The following is a 20085-nucleotide window of genomic DNA, read 5'->3' as shown; positions in this document are numbered from 1 at the left end:
GGGAGACTCTTTTTTACAGAGCCGTTGCTGGTAACGCATGCGTGCTTGGCTTACCTTTGACAAGGTGGGTCCAATTTCAAAGCTTAGAGCTGCCTTTAAATAAGCATTTCTAAGGCGCGGGCATCAGCTGGCACATGCTACTGCTGGCAGCACAATGGCTGTTGTCTCAGCCACCCAGAAGTAACATGCAGAAGATGTCTTTTACGAGGCCAATTAGTAGAGCTGGCAAACACAGCCCAGTTTTTAAATATCCAAGCCCTACCTCAGGTCCTGACATTCCTTACTTCTCGGTTTTTTTCAGATGGTTTAATAAATCACATCCTCCTTCTCACAAAGCTTGCGTCACTTGTATGGAGAAATGATGGGGCAGGTGATGCTGCCGCTGGCAGAGCGCAGCAGGGCTGATGGCAGGGTGGGTACGGCAATGTCTGGTACATCGGGTTGCTGCAGGACTTGGAAGCGCTTACAAACTCGAACTAACCCTCAAACCTGCATGCCTTCTGGGGGTTAGAGTTTGGGGGTCTGGCTACGTACATTAGACTTGCCCCAACTCTTTATTTTTTTGAATCCCATGAATGCACGTGAATCCGGCCCTTGGCTCAGGGGTGCTTCTGGCTCCTCATCTAGCATCCACACAACACTAAAGCCAACAGAAGAATGAATGCAGAGGAGATGGACGCAGTCTCAGCTGAGTTTGGGATATCTAAGGTCTCACTCCTCACTATATTTAAAATCATATTTTGTTCTAAATCTCTCCTTCTCTCCACTAGAGGTAAGTTTCTTGAGGGAAAAAGGCAGAGTGTCCTTCAGCGCCGTCAGGGATAGCCTGGCAGTTGCCAGTGAAGTCTCCAGCTTTGCAGAATCTGGGCTGTATGCTGTAACACAAAATGGATAACCACGGCCCAGAAAAATCCCAGGCAACATCCCTGACTCCTGTGATGCTGTTTCAGTTTTCACATTGGTAAGAGTAGACTTGAGTACATATTTCATTCTTAAAAAGGAGTGTCTGCTGCAGGCCTCATCCTATGGAAAACTATGGTTATCATAAAAGGTTCAAAGTTCTTCCAAACAAAACGTTTGGAGCTGATGGACACCACATGTATTCTTTACCTCCTATTGCTATAAAGGCTCCAGCTGCTCTGCCTCTGCAGTGGCAGCACATCTGTGCTGCTGTGGAAACAAAAACAGAAAAGGGATCAGGAAAAGAAGAGCTATTTAACAGATTTTTGTCTGATGCTTCCATCTTGTGGCCAACTCGGAAAAGAAAAGTCTGGCTCTTTGTTTCGGTAAAGGTATTAACAAATGTAAAGAAACACTGGAAATTGCAAAGGTGTTTCAAATCCCTACCTGCAGTTATATGGATGGGAATGAATTGGGTTTGGAAGGTAGCTGAGTTTTCAGAGCCAGCAGAAGAAGGGGCTGGTGCCTCCTCTGCCACTCGCTGTGGTTTGGTCTCACGTGAGCTGGCTGTGCCGAAGGGCGCAGGACAGAAATGGGGACAGGTGGACAAGTCCATGAGTGCTGAGCCCAACCTTCACCTTACTGTAGGCATCAGTGGTGGGAATCCCATGGCATATGGACTCTTCCTCAGCTCCTGGCTTCATGGGCCAGCCCAGGTCCATGAGGTGACTTTCCCTCTTTGTTTTTGAGCACATGAAAGGCTCTCCTTTGCTTTCCTTTTATCTTTCCCGGGGATTATGCCAGCACACAGCTTCCTTAGCACACAAACTCTAAAGATGGGGATAAGGTGATGGGACATGGCCATCCTGCTGAGACAGTTGCAAGGGCACCATGCCTCAGGTTCCCAGAGCCACCTTGGGGTGGCTGGATGACTTACTTCTGGCTAATGAACGTGCTTTTGCACCACTCATAGCAATCCAGAAGCTTAGCCAAAGGTCTGTTCACCTTTGCATTTTGTTGATGTTTCCTTCTCTTTCCACTACCAAGAAAAGCTCCACCGTCTCTGAAGCCACCCTTCAAGCAGGTGGGTGCACAGGGCCCATGTGGAAAGCCATTCCCTACCTTTCCCTTCCCATCCCAGCCAGGAGCCCACCCATCTCCACTGGTCCGGGCACTGTGCTGCTCTTCCCCCAGCTCATCTCTTCGGCCTCTGCCGTGTGCCACTGTGCTCCCTCGACACATTTCCAGCCAAATACTCCACAGACCTTGAGACAGGGAGCAGGACGATGAGCGTGACTCCCACCAGCCAGCCAGACTGTGGTCATCAGTGGAGTGAGGGGTTAGGCTTTTGCCCAAAATGGATCTGCTTCAGCAAGAGGGTGAGACGTTCACCGTCCATGCTCCCCAGCATGGACGCACGCACTCACAGGCACACACAGCCACGTATTCTGCACACAGGAGCTTGCATTCTTCCTCTGCAAAGGGCAAGAAGAGGATGGGGAACGGAATCCGAGCTCTGTTCCCAGCTACAGGCTCTTGCGTGGAGAGGGATTTTGGTACCACCACCCCTTACCGTGCACAGCAGGAGTAATGAGTCCATCGGTCCTCATGTCTCACACAGCTGCTGAACTTCCAGAAGAGCAGATGCATGGCCGAGCAGGACAGAAGTAAGGACACAAGCGCTGCCATGACTCTTTCCCCAACCCCTGGGGTGGCAAGAAGTGTTGCTTGTCCATGCAGCGTTGTAGGATAAAGACTCCTCTTCAACAAGGACACAAAGAAGGGGGAACCTGCTCTAACTCTTATCTAAGGCAAGAGCCCAGGCTGCTGCACCCTGTTTGAAGCAAGGAGGGGGTTTGCTTTGTGAGGAAGTGGTGAAGGAGAGGAAGATGTTAGGTGAAGAGTTCATCTCCAAGCACGTTCTAACAATGGTGACCACTCCATAGACAGGAGGTTGCCAACCTGCCTGTTCACAGGGCTTTCCCACGGCCAGCCTTGCCTGGCTCCCACTGGAAAACCAGGACAGGCTCCAGCGCAGAAAGTGCAGGTGACCAGTTTAACTCTGTTTTCAGGTTGAAATCTTGCAATTCTCTCCCCATTCACATTCAGTTACGTCCACTGTGTAAAATTCATTACTGCTGGAGCACAGGACCATGGGACAAAAATCTGGTTTGATTCATAAAGAAAGTGAGCCCAGCATAGGTTTAAAAAAACCCTGCAGCCGGGGGCAGCGAAACCATGACCACCTAATCCTCTGTAATCATCAAGCGCTTTAGGCTAAAGACTGACATAAGTCCCTTGTTGAAAGCAACCTTTGCATAAAGCCCTTTATTGTACACCGGGGCTAGCAGCGGCGGAGCGTACATCGCAGACAGGAGGCGCAGCATCCCATGCGTCCCGTGTCCCCCCGCTCCTCGGTGTGTGTCGACCAGCGGGCGTCGAGCCCCCCAGCACAAGAAGGGTTTCATCTCCTGCGGGGAGCCCCGTGCTCACCTCCAGGCAGGTGCTCAGCTCCGGGCAGCAGTCGCTGGAGCACCACACCTGCCATGTTTTGGGGGACAGCATGGCTCCCCACAGATATCACTGGCTCTCCGGATCATTTGCCGCAGGCGCTTCCCCACTGTGCCCGCTGGAGGGGCTCAGAGACCTGCTCCTCATTGCTGCCCGATGGCTTCGCAGGGCACTCAATTAACCAGAAACATTTTAGGGGGAAAAAAACCCAAGCAAGACTAATTCTTTGTGACCATCTTTCAATAAGTGAGTATAGACCCCTCACATATCCTTAAATTATATATCATTTATTGAAATATAGAGATCTTAATTTACAGGATTTTTTCAAAGACAAAATATCAACAGGGGCATTTTTTGAAATACATTTTGTGCCTACCGTCACTCAGGCCACTTTGCCCTTCTTCAAACATTTCACAACAGCCACCATTTTGGAAACACTTCCTTTTTTATTATTCTAAAATATAACTTTTGGACATTCAAAGTGCAACAGTTAACGTGCCTGTGGAATATATCACAGTAAAAAAAATATAAACAAAGGCAGTGATATAGCTGTCATAAATGTTTTGGCAGTATTCTAGAAGTCTATATAAAAATACTTATATACATATTGATGTATAACATCATCATATCTCACGTCCTTCATCATGTAATAGGACCATTTTGTACAAGTTGCAGACCACACTGTAAGGAATTGGTTGGCCATTCCAAATCAAAAGCTGTGTTTCGCAGGCTAACGCTGATTGTCGTTATACAATTACTGTAGCGAAAGGTTTGGGAATATCTCTTCCAGTGGCTTCTCAAAAATTAAGCCATAAAAGAAAAAGTCTGTAATACTGATAATATTGTAAAACTAAACGAATCATCCTCTCACACGTCTCCCTCTCTAGTCGCTCCCCTCTCTTCCTCTGCTTCTTATTCCAGTTTCCAGGCCAGCTTATCTGATTCCAAGCCTGCAGCGAGCTGGGTTTGGCTAGACCCCCGCCATGGATGCAGTTCATCTACACGATATTCATGACAGGATGGAGAACCAACGTTCCCATGCACCGGGAAGTGAACCAGCTCTCGTTCACGTCCACCGTTTGGGTCTAGCCCCGAGGTGCGCTGCGAGATACTGAACGAAACTGGTGAGGGGAAGGGGAGACCACATGAAAATGTCCTTAAATTCCAGTAACTGGTATAATAAAGCGCACTGGGGCTGATTTTCAAACCCTGAAGAACACTAGGCCATGTGCAAAAATGCAGGTGAAATTACTTGCCTAATTTGAATGTGTAGTTGTACTGACTACACATGCAAATTAAGGCACGTGTGGTCTCAAGTGGCCATTCAGATATCTGGGATACCAAACAGATAATTTGTGTTTCCTCAATTCATAGTTCATAGCTGGAGGGGGACTTGACATCGTCTCATCTGTCCTGGCTGTATGGAGAGTCTTTATGTTTCACAGTTGTCCCCGTACAGAGCCCAGTGACACGCGTTTGGCTGAAGCACGGCTCCCGGGCAGACACTCGGTCGTCATCTGTTGAGTGCAAGAAACGGAGGACGCGCCATCGCTCACGGTTCCTTCTGATTGTCAGCCTCCCTCGGGGTGGAAAATGTGGGTGCCTCACTTCAGGTCCCGTTGTCACATCTGCCGGATGCCTGTACGTGGCCTGACGTTTTGAAACCCAGACCCGGAAGCATTTGCCTGTAACACTGACAATATTACATTCCCTTTCATTTGATCCACAACTGTCCACAACGATGAAGTCAAGGGGACTTGCGTAGCTTTTCGTAGGGCCATTTCAAGTTAAACCGTAGTTTAACACGGCAGCATGTTCTGTCGGGCACTGCTGGTCCGTCTTTCACACTTCCTAGGAAAAATAACTGCAACAGAGGGATGGGTTTGCACCCCGTTTGCATTGGTTGTGTCGTGCCAGAGGCTGCGCGCCTCCTGCAGGGCGCTCATGGCACTGAATTAAGGTTAAGTTTGAAAGTTGAGCACCAGAAAGGATGGGGCCCTTCGCAGTGATGTACCTTTTTTTCACATGTAAGTCTTCCAAAGCATCGTATCTCAATAACACGTCGTACAGTGATAGCAGTAATCGTAACACTTTGCTTGTATAAGTGGTGTCAAAAAAACAACTATTGCAGGCTGAGAGCAGGTTCATTTTCGTGCACCTTCTTCTGAAAAACACTCTTGGAAGCAATTATCGTTTGTAGTTACAGTCTGCAAAGATAATAGTCAGAGTTTTCTGTTCCTGTTTAAACCTGAAAACTAAGACAAGAATATTTGCTGCAGAATTATTTCTGCTTATTTAAGCTGGAGTTCCAGGCTGGGAGAGATGTCTTTGTTCCTTGAGCAGTTCAAATATCAAATCAATTCTTCACAGCTAACCGCAGGATAAGATTTCTTTTGAGTACCCATGAAACACTAATAATGGGATGTTGCTGGTGATTTATCATGAACTTCCATTCTCGAGCATCTTGAAAATATGGCATAAATTAATATTTTTTAAATTAAATTTTTATAACCTCACTTAATCAGAGGGCAATAATTTCTTCCAGTATATCTGATTAGAAAAACTACTCAGCTCATGATAGAAAACTAAAACTTAAGTTTTTCTCCACATTAAAGTAGTTTTAGGTAACCAGAGCAGTTACCACACTGCGTACAGCCAAATAACAGAATTGTTTCATAAAAATTTTCAGGTCATGAATTTTTTCTTGAGAAAAAAAGAGTTTCTTGAGACTGTGCTTTTGCTGAAGGACAATGAATTATAAAATATACATTTAGTGTTACTGAAAACAGTAGTAGTATTATCTTGAAAACAGCTATCTTCTATAGTTAATAAAGACTTACTAGGTTTCTAACACCTATTATAGACTGGTTTTTAATTATTATTATTATTATTATTATTCCCCTTTACTTGCATTAATGGTAAAAAGTAACACGTTTTGTAGTACCGGTCAGTCCCTTGTGGTTTTAGACCTTTTTGGTCCAAAAGTGGTTTTTGCATGTTCTTCAATTCACATGATAGTTCAACAGCAGCTGACATTGAGATTGAGGGAGGAAGTACACAAAATTCATGAACGATCTCTTCTAAAATCCATGGCATATGTTCAATGTGCACCTCAAAAGATCCTTGAGTAGTCAGTTATTTACATAATTACAACGGCGAAGTATTGCTGCAGTGGAAATTCGATCCATCAAAGTCACATGAATGCCCTTGAAACACAAAACTGGTCTGTTTGTGGCCTTTTCCTTCATCCTCCTACCAGTTCGAATGGCAAACAACACTGAGATGCTACTGAAGTACTGCAAGAAGCAACACTAAAAAAAAAATCCATCTTCAACGTGTCTCTTTCATTCATACTCAGGCTGATTCCTCTGCCCATCGCTGGGAGTTTCTCTGTACAAATCCACCTCCTCTTCACATCCTTGACATTGCAATAAAGTGGTTTTCTCTGTGGAGCAGAAGTCTGTAGATGACACGGCAAGCTTCCCCGTGTGCAGAGCTGGAAGGTGTCCGTGGGGTTACAGGAAGCTGTCCTCCACCAGGTCTGAGGAGTCGATCCCAATGTCATCCATCATGTCAATGTCCTCAATGGTCTCGTCCTCTCTCTTGATAAAAGTAGAGCTACTGGAACCAGTTTCAATGGCACTTTCTTCAGAGGTCTGGGAACTGGAAGAGACAAACATCTCAGAGAGAAAATACGTGGCGAATGTGGCTGGGTAAGTACTCCAGTCTCTAGCAGAACTGAACACCATCTCTCCATGTGCTTTCTGACCCGTAATGCAATTTTAGGTGACTCTGACCGCCTCTTTCTTAGGACAAGGCAGATCTTGTATCTCAAGAGTAATGAACAACCTTCAAATTAAAAGGAGCATGTTGTACATATGTTCCTCCGAGCGCTTTCTGCCAGAAACTCATTAGAGAAGTAGCTTTATGACACTGCTGTGACAATAGGTCATTTGGGTAAATCTAGGCAGGTCAGGTGAAAATAAGATAACAATAACAGACAATAAGATAATAATAACAGAGGGAGGTAATAAATCTTAATCCAGATAGTGCTTCTTAGACACTTCATTCATCCCTCTCTTGAAAATTGCACAAAAATATAATAAAGAAGACGTTTCTACCTTGCTAATTCTATAAACTATGAATTAAGTGTTGAATTAAACCCTGCCATTCACAGTAAGGGTTACACAGTGTTGTGCTCTAGTGGAATTGGTCATGCAAACTGACAAGGCAGCAGCAAAAAGTCCTGAATACCCTGCTGTCCATTAAAAGAATACCATGGAAGATATTAAAAACAGCTTCTCCCAAATTTTAGAGCTGGTCTCACGCAAAAGAAATCAGTGCCTTGAGACCTCACATGCAGCTCCAAGGCACTGAGCTGTAGGGGCAAGATGTGTTGCAAAATGTGCCCACAGAGCCACCAGACAGCCGCTGTGACTTGGCCAAGCTAGCAAGGGAGTCCCAGTGACATGCAGGAGCACTCTACCAACATTCACCTTCCCCTGGCAGTCACAAAAGAGGCCAAATTAGGTTATTCCGATTGAAATCACTATGACCATATTGCCATACTTACATGGGACCTTCACAATAAGAAGTCCCAACAGAGCCAAGGAAACCATTTGAAGATTAGGATGCTAAAAAGTGTTAATGCGTGTCACCAAACGTGACCCAGAATGGTGACTATGGGCTACGTGGTCTGTAAACCTCACATACCTGTGCCTGTTCCTTTTGCCAAGCTCATCTTCAGAAACAGGGTCAATGTCGGGCAGGGGGATGATGTACCCACTGTCAGCACTCAGTCTCTGCTCATCAAATCCGCTCTCCCTGTCCTTTAACTTGTCTTCATTCTTGTAGGTGACACCAATGTAAGCGTTGTCACAGTCCCCTCTCATGCGTGTGACAGCTGGGTGGTCACTTTTCAGGAAGTCCAGGTGAATCTTCTCATAGCTCTGAAAATCACAGAATCACAGACTCACAGAATGGCAGGGGTTGGAAGGGACCTCCGGAGATCATCTAGTCCAACCCCCTGCCAGAGCAGGGTCACCCAGAGCAGGTTGCACAGGAACGCGTCCAGGCGGGTTTGGAATGTCTCCAGAGACGGAGACTCCACCACCTCTCTGGGCAGCCTGTGCCAGTGCTCTGCCACCCTCAAAATATTCATTTCAAACCCCTCATTAGATGCTACTCACTAAGACCACCTTTCTTCAGATGGGTAGCTGTGATTCATTAACCCAGCAGATATTCTGCCCTGTGAGCCAGGAACAGCGGATGGAGAAGCCCAGCATCTTCGAGTCGTTGGGAATTTGAAGCCAGTTTTAGAAGATGCAGGAGTGAGTGTCGCAGCACAGAGCAGACAAACAGATGGGAAAGAGGGGTAGTGAGAGGGGGAAAGGAATGAAGGAATGAAGGTAGGTGGGAAAATGAAACACTGAATGATATGACACAGGGTAATGGCCTCAAACTGAAAGAGGGTAGATTTAGATTGGATATCAGGAAGAAATTCTTTATGGTAAGGGTGGTGAGGCACTGGAACAGGTTGCCCAGGGAAGTTGTGGCTGCCCCATCCCTGGAGGTGTTCAAGGCCAGGCTGGATGGGGCTTTGAGCAGCCTGGTCTGGTGGGAGGTGTCCCTGCCCATGGCACAGGGTTGGAACTAGGTGACCTTTAAGGTCCCTTCTGACCCAAACCGTTCTGTGATTCTATGATTCTGTTAATGATGGGACAGGCAGAACTTGTTCAGAGGTATCAGAAGTGTGTCGGAGCCAAAGAGGGAATAGGGAGGTTATACATGTGGGCCAAGCCGTGCCTTTTCTAGAATTCTTTCACTGTCTAGAAAATCCCATGAAAATATGTAAAACCCGTACTCCAGTAGAAATATTAGGATTCATTAGAAATGGAGAGTTCTGCTTCCCAGCTAATACTGCCAAATTGCTTCTCTCAGTAACCTTAGTTTCATGCTCCCCCAACATGCAATGACCCTGTCCAAATCATGCAATTCATGTAGGGTAGGATGTGCCAGTTCAGTGGTCATGGCTCTGATGGCTGGAACAACACTAATAATTCCCTCTAAAACAGTATTTAGAAAGAGGAAGTTCCAAAGAACAAACCTTTTTGTACTCTCCGGGCAACAAGCTCTCCACAATTTCACTCAAATGGTAGAAAGAAGGTCTCTTCTCTGGTTCACTGTTCCAGCACTTCACCATGATCTCATACCTGCAGATAAGAGGGAAATCAGTTTAACCAAAATGAGCAATCAGACGGAAACTAAAGCCAAAATTGTCCAGAGACTGGCCAGGTGGGGGAAAGCCAAATGCAGACATACACTTCATTGGTGGCATGATCGGGTTTGGCCATTCGGTAGCCGCTCTTGATCTTGTTGTAGAAAGTAGAATCGACCATCATGCCAGGGTATGGTGTGCCACCTGCACATAAAAGAGAAGAAAAATTACTACTCCCTACTTGACTATCCATGCAGAGATCCCAAAGACTGTCTCGCTGTTAATGTCAAAAATTGTTAGCGCTGTAATTTGACATGCCATCAAAATTAATCTTTCCTAGCCGATGTTTCACGTTAGAGCTGTTGCCTTGACCATGTTAAGCCCTGATGTGAAATGCTGGCTAAGGAAGATTGAAGCAGGTACTACCTGGAAAAAGATCCTCTTGTGGTGTTTATAGAGTGTATTAACTGGGCACAGAGGCTGGGTGATACCTGGATCAGGTCATCAGCCTGCCTTCAGCAGACCTGAGGTCATGGCTCTGCTCTGCCACTGACTTTCTGGGCAACTTTAGGCAAGTCACTTGCTCTGTCTGTTTTTATTGCCTCTGGCATCTGCACAACAGCTGAGAACGACGTGGTCTGAGCTATTCTCCTCATCCCGGCTGTAAGGGCAAAGCCTTACTGTGGGTCAGTCCCTCCATGCCCAAGTCTTCCCACCTGGGCAGGTGGCTTTAGACAACAGCAAACACATCGGGTGAGTGAGTTGTCGAAACGTCTGGACTCAGCCCCTGAGCTGACACGGTCAAGTGATCATTTGGGGCTACAGCGTACAGACACCGCTGATGTATAAAAGGACCGTTCAAGCTGAAGTCAGTGTTGCAGCAAGATGTCAAAGTTGACTTTCTTAATAAACACCTGAGAAATATCTTTCTCAGGCATAGGAGGCGTTAGACAACGTTTACACCAGAAACCTCAGCCCTTTCAAAAGCAGGATTTTCACCTAAAACTGGGCTTCAGAACGTTCCTTGTAGGTAGGACAGCGAAGCACGGGCTGAGCTGTGCCTCGGTTCCTGAGATATCCAACAGCCCTCCCATGCCTCCCAGGGATGCGGGTGAATGGATGTTTACAGGACCCTATGACGCCCAGAGATTACAGTAATCCGTACCGCGAAGAGTGGGGCAACTGCTGTTTTCTGAGAAGCAGCTCTATATGATAACTTATTTTAGAAAATAACATTAGGCTTGGGGCTGCTGTGGGGCAGCAGTAGATGCCATACACGCGTGATTAATTCTGCTCAGAGTAAATGTGGGCAATGCAGGCCTACTGGAGCAGGCCAGCCACCCGCCCGGGAGGCTAATTAATCAGGCTGAGGAAAGAGCCAGGCTGTTCCCAGCTGGGAACTGTATATTGTCTGTAACTGCTATAGATTGTCATAACCACTTTACGCTGCCATAAACCAACTGTGCGAACAGTGCTGACCTGGAAACGAGAAATCAGCGTCCCAGAAGATTGACATTTGTTTTCTTTCCGTAATGGGACTAAGACGGGCTTTTTTGAAACGTATACAAAGAGACTGTTTCAAACCAGCCGCTGGGCTGGGCTGCAGCCCCCGGCGCCCCGTTGCAAGGGAGAAGCATGTTCCTTCTCCTATTATCCAGGAAATCTATCCCGGCCCAGCATACCAATACTTTTCCATAAGAGCTTTTCACTCAGTGCTTTCAGTTTTCTAGTAAAAAAAAAAAATAATAAGTACCTTGCCAAAAAAAAAAAAATCTAAAGAGAACTTTGGGAGAGTATGGACATTTCACTTCACACCCAACGTGGGGATCTGAAACCCCATATAGAAGAATAACTAACAGTTGATTTCACATGTGTATTTTTACTGTAGAATTTGAAATACTTAATGTAGAACAGCTGGAACTGAAAAAGCTTAATCACTACACACACAAAAGTGTTCACAGTACATACCAAGAGAAAATATTTCCCACAGCAGAATGCCGTAAGACCAGACATCACTTAACGTTGTGTACAGATTGTCAAAAATGCTTTCAGGTGCCATCCATTTTACTGGGAGGAAAGTCTGTAGCAAAAAGAAAGAAACCCCGAACCACTCAGATTAGCCATTAACATGCTTCCTATTACAACTGCTATTAGATAGCCAAGATTAAGTTATCTCTAATAAGGAAAGTTGTGTTAACCTGGCTAGTATTTCTTTTTGATTCCACGTAACACAGCCATACCAGGATTATAAGGAATGTTACTATTTGCTCCCCACAAAAACTAATTAAGCCATAACTGTATTCGTTTTATTACTAGCAAATGACCAGGCTGATTGAAGGTATGATAGGAAAGCTGTCATTCCTGATCCAGGTCTGATATGTCATCGGCTGAAGTGTCACTACTTTACACATCACAGTGACAGTTCCTTAATAATTTATCCAGTCACAAAACTTGCCGGTTAAATTGTAAGCCTGTGAAGTCCTTAATGTGGCCAAGTACATTTCAGCTTTAAAGCAGAATTAGGGAAGTTACAGGAATTAATGAGCTGAGGAAAAGTTGTTCCCAGGAGCGTTCACCCCAACGGTCAATTAGTGTAACTAACGCTGAATGGGAAGAACATTAAACAGCATTTAAAACTGATACTTCTTATTTCGGTTAAAGCAGAGCCCAGGAGATTAAGGAGTACATACGCTGCCCTTGGAGACATAGTTGGAATCATGCATGATGTCTCTAGCCAGCCCAAAGTCACAGATCTTCACGATTTTTCCCTGAGCCAGGAGGACATTACGAGCTGCCAAGTCACGGTGCACACACTGTACGGAGAAGAAAATAAGTTGTTCACAGATGTGCTAATTCCACGAGGGCCATTTCCCTTGCAAAGATCGCTGAAAGGAGATCTGTTAGCTGATGGGCACAGACTTAACAAGACCTTCTACTGAGCAGGCACCTGTATTGCCCCGCTGGCAGGGAGGCCACCAGCCCTCAGAACCAGCGAGGGCTCACCCAGATGTACTGCAGTGGGAAGAAGACAAACGATGCCACCCTTTCCCCTTCTACCCATCAGGTACTAATGATATGTCTATGGTTCTGACCATGGAGATCAGACCACGGGAGGGACTGTTCGCAAGGGCATGTAGCGATAGGACGAGGGGCAATGGCTTTAAACTAGAGCAGGGCAGGTTTAGATTAGACATTAGGAAGAAGTTCTTCACAATGAGGGTGGTGAGACACTGGCACGGGCTGCCCAGAGAGGTGGTGGAGGCCCCATCCCTGGAGACATTCAAGGCCAGGCTTGATGAGGCTCTGAGCAACCTGATCTAGTTGAAGATGTCCCTGCTGACTGCAGGGGGGTTGGACTAGATGGCCTTTAGAGGTCCCTTCCAACCCAACACATTCTATGATTCTATGCTGGCCTGTGGCACTATGGACCCTCCACCCGGACTCTCCTTAGATCCACCACTGTGTCTGGCTTGCTGCCTCCATGAATGTCGCAGGCTGCAATGGGAGAAGAGGACTGGCGGCTGCTTTGATCTTTCCAGCCATGGTCTCGGTTGCCAGGTAAGCAAGAAAGCTGTCTACATCCCCAAAAATAATATTGTGTTGTGTCGTATTTTCGGAATCTAAATCAAAACCCACAGCTGGAAATGAAGATGTTTCTACACTTCCATATAATTTGCTTACTTTTTTATTTACTTACATTTTTAGAAGCCAGGAATTCCATTCCTCGTGCAACCTGGTAGGTGAAGCTCAGCAAATCCAGTAGGCTGAGGCCCTCCGAACTGTCATCGGAGAGAAGGTTTTTGACTTCTGATTCTATTGAAAAAGAGAGAAAAATGTGTTTATGCTGTGGAGTGTGAAAGTAACATCCATTTCCCCCTACCTATCATGATTCTGAGCTGATGACTACAACAGAATGCCATGACCAAAGCAGTCTTTTCATAATAACTAACCACTTTTAATGTCTGCATCAGTCACTGACGCGTACTGCATTCTTAAAAACATCCAGTATTAAATATAGGTCTTGGTTTTTCTCCTGTCTGTATTTTTTTTTCCCCAGAGAACTGCAGGAAAAGGTGAAGTTGAAAAGGCCCACCGAAGTGTTTAGCAGGTTGTTTACAATGCTCAGTGCATGGTACGAACACTTTTATTCAGAGGTGGTGCCTTCATTAGGTTTTTGTGTATGCAAGTGCATTCTTATCCGTTTGCTTTTGCTGAAGGCTGTTATGTTTCCCAGCAAGTATTCACTGGGACTAATCCAATACCAGCAAAAAGGGTTAGGAATTCTATGGCAACAGTGTTTTTTTCTTATGAAAAATGTCAGCAAAAATCACAGTCAAAATTCAGTGACTCATTTACCCCGACTGTCCTAGAGCGCAACATGAGTACATTAGTCTGCCATGGAAATCTGGGACTGGATAGGGTTCAGTTTCTGAGGCCTAGAGGCAGAAGTGACGGTGCCTATTTTTAAAGCAAAGCATATTTGGTTTCTGAGAAGAGGGCCGGGGAATGGGATGCATTCGTTATCCTCATTACATAATCCAGGAAAGTATTTGGGAGTGTTCTGCATTCGCTAAGTGTCAGTTAATGTGACATGTAAGTGGGAACAGAGCGATATACATTTACTATTATTATTGTCCACTGCTATTGCTCAAAATCTGGCGAACTACGAGGCTAATAACATCGCTGCATCCAAAGAGTGCCTCCAGCCCCACTGCAGAGCGCAGCCCCTCAGCGCTTCGGCAGAGAAGCGAACGCACACCACGTCCATAGAGACATCAAAAAAACCAAATTCTCATTTGTGCGAGAATTATTAGTATCAATGATGTATGCAGAAGGGACAATTCTCTGTTACCTGAGATAGATTTCTTCTTATAGGAAGCAGGCCGATCATACACAGACCTCTGAATATCAGAGTATTTGGATCCCTCCTTCCTTTCCAGCATTGGCACGTACTGAGTGGTGTCAGCTTGTTTCATGTCCATGTATTCTCCAGTGTTTTCAAATGATAATATCACATAACTGAAATCGGGAAAAAATACAGGTGCATCAGCTACTATTGCCCAGGCGACTTCCCTGCCAGGGCATCCTGTAGCTCTAACAGTTCTCTTACGGTGTACGATTGTGTTACTGTGAAAAGTAAGAGTGTAAGAGCTGGCTTCTTGGTAGGGGATACGTAAAGATTATGTATTACAACGTAGTCATGAGTTACCACATATTAGTACATGTTACCATATATCACTGTAGTCATACACAAGGGCTTCAAACTCATCCTTTTGTCAATAGCCAAGCATATAAACATGTATTGTCTAACTTCCCAAAATGCCACTAATGCAGGTATTACTACCTAGGGCTTTCAGTCCAAGGTATTCCAAACTATAGATGTAATTTATCCATCCAAACAGTTTTCATCAAATCCAGTCCTGCTGAACAAACCCCTGCTGAGGTGAATAGTCCTGCCTGTCCTCGGCTACCAACTCAGTTGGTCTATTTGCCTGAGTGGTTTTTTTGAAGGAATCTCTGTTCACCTTCTAAATCCTGGCTAATTTTATGACATTGCTTTACTGATGAGTGTATGATGACAAGCTTCCTCCTCCGTCATCTGGAAAAAGTTATGGGGTGAACATTAACCATAAGGAAACTATTGAGACTGGCTAAGCCACCGGTAGATAAAGGAGAGTACTTGAGTTTGGAGAGCAAACTCTGCCAGGTTGTTTGAAAGGAAGGAGTTTTAGACAGTGGAAATTCCCCAGGCAGGGAAACAAGGAAACCAGGTAGTTGCGCTTTACTTTTAAAACTTGGGTGGGTAGAGGCAAAAGGATGTTTTTACAGAAAAGAGGAACACTGGGCCATGCTTTATTTCTGTTGAAATGTTCTTTGGGACCTCAGGATGCCTATGGAGAAGCCATGGTGGTCCTGGGGCTGCAGGCATCTCTACACAAGGGAAATGTGGATCTAGCACATGTGTCAGGGAGACTGGAAAAAAAGTGCTGAAATCTTCCCAGATCTATGAAACCTGATAAATAAAAGTCTAATAAGAAGAATGAGGGAGGGGTCTAAACCAATGAGTGAGAGGGATGGAGTAAGGATTAGTAATGACATTTCCTTAAGTTGCAGGTCACACTTTTTTTTTTTTTTCCTTTTTTCCCACCTTCTTGTGCTTTCATCAGCTGGGTTCATCCCAAAGATATCCAAATCTTTCTTTGGCTTCTCTGGGTGTCGGCTCAGGAAATTGTCCCTGTTCTTATGCAGATAGTTCACCAAATCACCATAAAAGCAGTATTCAGTGATGATGTAAATAGGACCTGATGAAATAAAGCAAAATAACGTACTGATGAGTGGAGTCTTTAAAGAGAAAAAAAAAAAAGACTTCAAAAATAGTAGAAAATAGCATATAAAGCATAAAAAGCATTGGGGGTTAATACATTGTTATTTACTAATTATGACTGCAATTACCAAATATCAAGTAGGTTTGTGAAACCTTTTATTTGCTTATATCTGTTGTTAAATCCTTTATTTGACAATTGCGTGCTTGTTAAACAGTGAACAACGGCTCGACAGCAAACCTCCATTTTGTCAGCCAAACCCACCTGATTTTGTACAAGCTCCGAGCAAATTCACGATATTCAGGTGGGGCCCGAGGTGTGTCATTATCTTCAGTTCGGACATGAGCGCCTGTTTTTCACTGGATCTCGCAGTAGCTGTTGGAAAAACACACCAGCCACTCAGTGAGAGCGATCGCCTTTTTCCCCATAACAAAGGATTTCTCCTTGCTTGACTCATTACAGCATTGTGACCATGGTTTCTTGAAGAAGACGGTTCCTTTACTTGAAAAGGGGCTTTCTTAAGACGTGGAGAGGAGGCACAAATCACTAATAGGGGACTCATGTAACCCAGCTCAATAGCTGACCCAGCCTATTTGTCCCTCTGCAGGGGTACAGCGGACTGCCCAGGTGGCACGGAGGCACTCTACAAGCTGCTAGTTTCAAGACAAGAAAGTTCCTTGTGGTTTCTCCGGAATCACTGCACCAGATTGTCAGCTCATGAACCGGGAAATCTTCAGGGAACTTAAGATTCTCGCATGAAACCTGCCTATTTCTGCTCTGTTGCATTTCTTTCACTTGTTCACAAACGTTCATGGTTATTCTATCTTCTTCTGAACTTGTGGAGTTATCGTGGCTGCTATGGTCCATACAGCTAAAACCAAACTTTGGATGTTTTCAGAATACTGCCTGAAACAACTGAAAACACCATGAAGCAATCTAAGATATAATTTTAAGTTTCAGTCATTCCACAGTACAGTTTCAACTTTGGATATGGAGAAACTATTTATACCCAAGCAATGCTGATACAGCCCCGTGGGAACGTGCTCTACCAAGCTCAGGAACCGGAGCCGCAACAACTTACGTTTCAGCATTTTCACAGCTACTTTCATCACTGGCTGAGAGCGACTCAATCCATATGCAGTCCCTTCGACTACTTTTCCAAAGGCACCAGAACCAAGGATTCGACCTGAACACAGGAAAGAGGGTTATTTATTTCAGAGAGTAACAGCAATTCGCCTCGTTTCCCACTGCCTCCATGGGTTGTGATTCTTGTGTGGAAAGAGCATGTTCAAACAGCCAGGCCACTGGAGTACTGTGTCCAGTTTTGGGCTCCCCGGTTCAAGAGGGACAAGGAACTGCTGGAGAGGGTGCAGCAAAGGGCTACCAAGATGATTAGGGGACTGGAGCACCTCTCTTGTGAAGAAAGGCTGAGGGATTTGTGTCTCTTCAGTCTGGAAGAAAGACGGCTGAGGGGGGACCTTATCAACACTTATAAATACTTAAAGGGTGGCTGTCAGGAGGATGGGGCCAGGCTCTTTTCGGTGGTGCCCAGGGACAGGACAAGAGGTAACGGGCACAGACTTGAGCACAGGAAGTTCCAGCTATACATGAGGAGGAACTTCTTTACCCTGAGGGTGGCAGAGCCCTGGCACAGGCTGCCCAGAGAGGTGGTGGAGTCTCCGTCTCTGGAGACATTCCAAACCCGCCTGGACGCGTTCCTGTGCAACCTGCTCTGGGTGACCCTGCTCTGGCAGGGGGTTGGACTAGATTGATTATGATTATGATTATTACTGTTGTTGTTAAGTAGAAAAGGCAAATATATGTTAAAGAAATGCTGTCATTAAGTACAATTCTTAAACAAAAACAAGCAAGCAAACACCAGGAGCACATCTGCACGTGGGAGCTCAACTCACTCAAATTCGTCTCAGACTTTGCCCTGCCACTCTCACTTTATCCTTTCTAATCATTGATTCTCCTACATTGAAGTTGACTTCTCTGCCACAGCCAACACCTGACTACAGTACAGTTGTGCCCTTTACTTAAAAATCCGAATTGATCTCCTTAGCCATAGTTTCGGGCTGTTATATCGATGCTGGATGCATCTAGCGGTAAGATAGACATCAGCAGCACGTCTAGAAATAGACAGGCAGGACCATCAGTGATCTGCAAGAAGCTGAAATACATGTTGATCACACATGAGGGGAAACTTCTCTGAAGTTTAATGTACAAGTGTGTTTCATATGCTTGAATAAATTTTATTGCGAATTTCCAAGTGCTGTAATGAAAAGGCTAATGTTTATACACACTTTACTCTTCCCACAAATCAATTCAGACGAAAATTTTGGAGTATCATATCCTGTATCCTGGTATGGATGCAGCGTGCGGAAGAATTGTGTACAGATTGAGTGAGATTTTAGAGAAATATGAACTGCACAAACATACTCCAAAATACTATATTTCATAGTTTACATATGGAAGAGTAAGTTCACTAAGGCAATGTGTACTAAGTGAATATTTTCAGATTCCTGACAAGCTCTTTATTTTGTTTTATGTTACTTTTTAACTTCCAGCACGGGAAGAATAAGCAGTGACTTTTACTATGGAGATATATGGCATTTTGTCTTTGACGTACGTTTGCAGTTTGAACTTGCCACCTTTGACGCTTCTGAAGGTGTTATCTGGCATGCGACGCCATATGTTTCTGTTATCCTCTAGCAACATCCCCCACTTTTATTGTATGCACGCTTTTAAAAGAAAATTTCCAGCCGAGCTATATCTACGTCACTAACAAGCACAAGAAACAGTTAAAGCATGCTTAGCCGAGCTACCGCTGAAGAACCTCTCCAAGACTATGACAGCATAGTTTGTCATGCGCTCAAAAACTATGCGATTTCTTTTCAAGATTCCGAAGGTTATTCTTCCCAGTCAGGATGTGAGAAAGCTTCCCACTAAATTTCAGACTAATTCAAACAACCTGAGCCTGAAATTTGGCCCCTGAAACTTTTCAGACCAAGGGTCTGGGAGCCACATGGCAGGATGCAGCCCTTCAGAATGTGATGGCATTTGCTGATGCTCCTTGATCTTCTTGTCTTCACACGCCAGTTCCTCCCCAAACCATATTGTCGGCTGAGCGGGAGGCGCACATCTCCCCCTCCATCACCTCTGCTGAGCCGGGGTGCGTGTGGAGACAGTGAGAGCGCTTCCGGAGTGGCGGGGAGCCATCCCTCCTCCTTCCCCTTTTCACCCTTCTCCCCAGACGCAGCCCAAGCCCCATGCGTTTTAACAATTTGGAGTCAGGTGGGAGCTGACTGCTCAAGAGCTGGAGGCATCTGGGATGCCATCACAGTCTTCAGTGGAGCCCAAAATTCTAGCATGTGTTTACTCCTCTTAGTATAAAGGCACCGCTGTGCTCCTCCCACCAGAGGAGCAGCACTGCTTCTCCACCACAGAGGGACCTCCTCATACTAGTGGAGGAACCACCCTTGGGGTTGAGAGCTATTTCAGCCTCTCTTCCCCACCCACGGAGCTTATCTGCTGAGCCTGTCGGAAAGGTGCTGGTTTTCTGTGTGAGGGGGACACAAATACAAAGGTGAAGTCTGTGAATTTGTTCCAGACACCACCTTCTCGACTGGATGCTTCTTTAGCTAAAGTTGAACTGGGATGATCAGCTCACCCCAAACTAAATTTTTATTTTCTTGGTCTCCACCAAAAAACCAACCAAGTGACGAGCTTTATAATCTACATCCAGTTTTTAGTCTTATGAAAAATTAGACACCACATCCCTAAACGCTGCATAACTTGAATCTTAACTTGCCTTTTCCAAATGGGGATGGGTCTGACTCTGTGTCAGACCAGCATTTCATTTTATTAAGGCCACCAGGACAAATGGGTGGCTTGCTGGGTAGCGACGGGAACGACTCTGACAGCTCTTTACAGCTACCCCAGCATCCTGAGAAACGGCAGCACCTGGACCCCGCTCCTCAAAAAACCCTGCCCTTGGCCATCTCAGCTGAAGAAGGAGGTCCAGGTCCTGCTGGGACCTCGCTACTTCTCAGCAGAGCCAGGAGAAGGCAGTGGCCTGCCAGCAGCTCACTGCATTACCGCGTTTCTCATCCTGTTACACATCTCTGTGCT

At 45.4% G+C, this 20085-nt stretch overlaps 1 protein-coding gene across 1 annotated transcript in view; it reads right to left on the bottom strand.

Moving 5' to 3' along the window:
• Nucleotides 1-3722: 3722 nt before the first annotated feature.
• Nucleotides 3723-20085, bottom strand: part of PDGFRA (platelet derived growth factor receptor alpha) — a 36348-nt gene continuing 19985 nt past the window's right edge. The window contains exons 13-23 of the mRNA XM_063336452.1: nt 17033-17137; nt 16216-16326; nt 15777-15930; nt 14481-14647; nt 13326-13441; nt 12319-12441; nt 11597-11708; nt 9733-9832; nt 9518-9623; nt 8125-8360; nt 3723-7074 (exon numbers count right to left, since the gene is read on the bottom strand). Of these exons, the coding sequence (XP_063192522.1) occupies nt 6927-7074; nt 8125-8360; nt 9518-9623; nt 9733-9832; nt 11597-11708; nt 12319-12441; nt 13326-13441; nt 14481-14647; nt 15777-15930; nt 16216-16326; nt 17033-17137 (1478 nt within the window). The 3' untranslated portion in view covers nt 3723-6926. The remainder of the gene's footprint in view (nt 7075-8124; nt 8361-9517; nt 9624-9732; nt 9833-11596; nt 11709-12318; nt 12442-13325; nt 13442-14480; nt 14648-15776; nt 15931-16215; nt 16327-17032; nt 17138-20085) is intronic.

This window comes from Chroicocephalus ridibundus, chromosome 5 (assembly GCF_963924245.1).
Source record: "Chroicocephalus ridibundus chromosome 5, bChrRid1.1, whole genome shotgun sequence".
Lineage (NCBI taxonomy): Eukaryota > Metazoa > Chordata > Aves > Charadriiformes > Laridae > Chroicocephalus > Chroicocephalus ridibundus.
The sequence above is the reverse complement of the archived record's forward strand: the minus strand, read 5'-3'. Positions and strand labels throughout refer to the sequence as shown.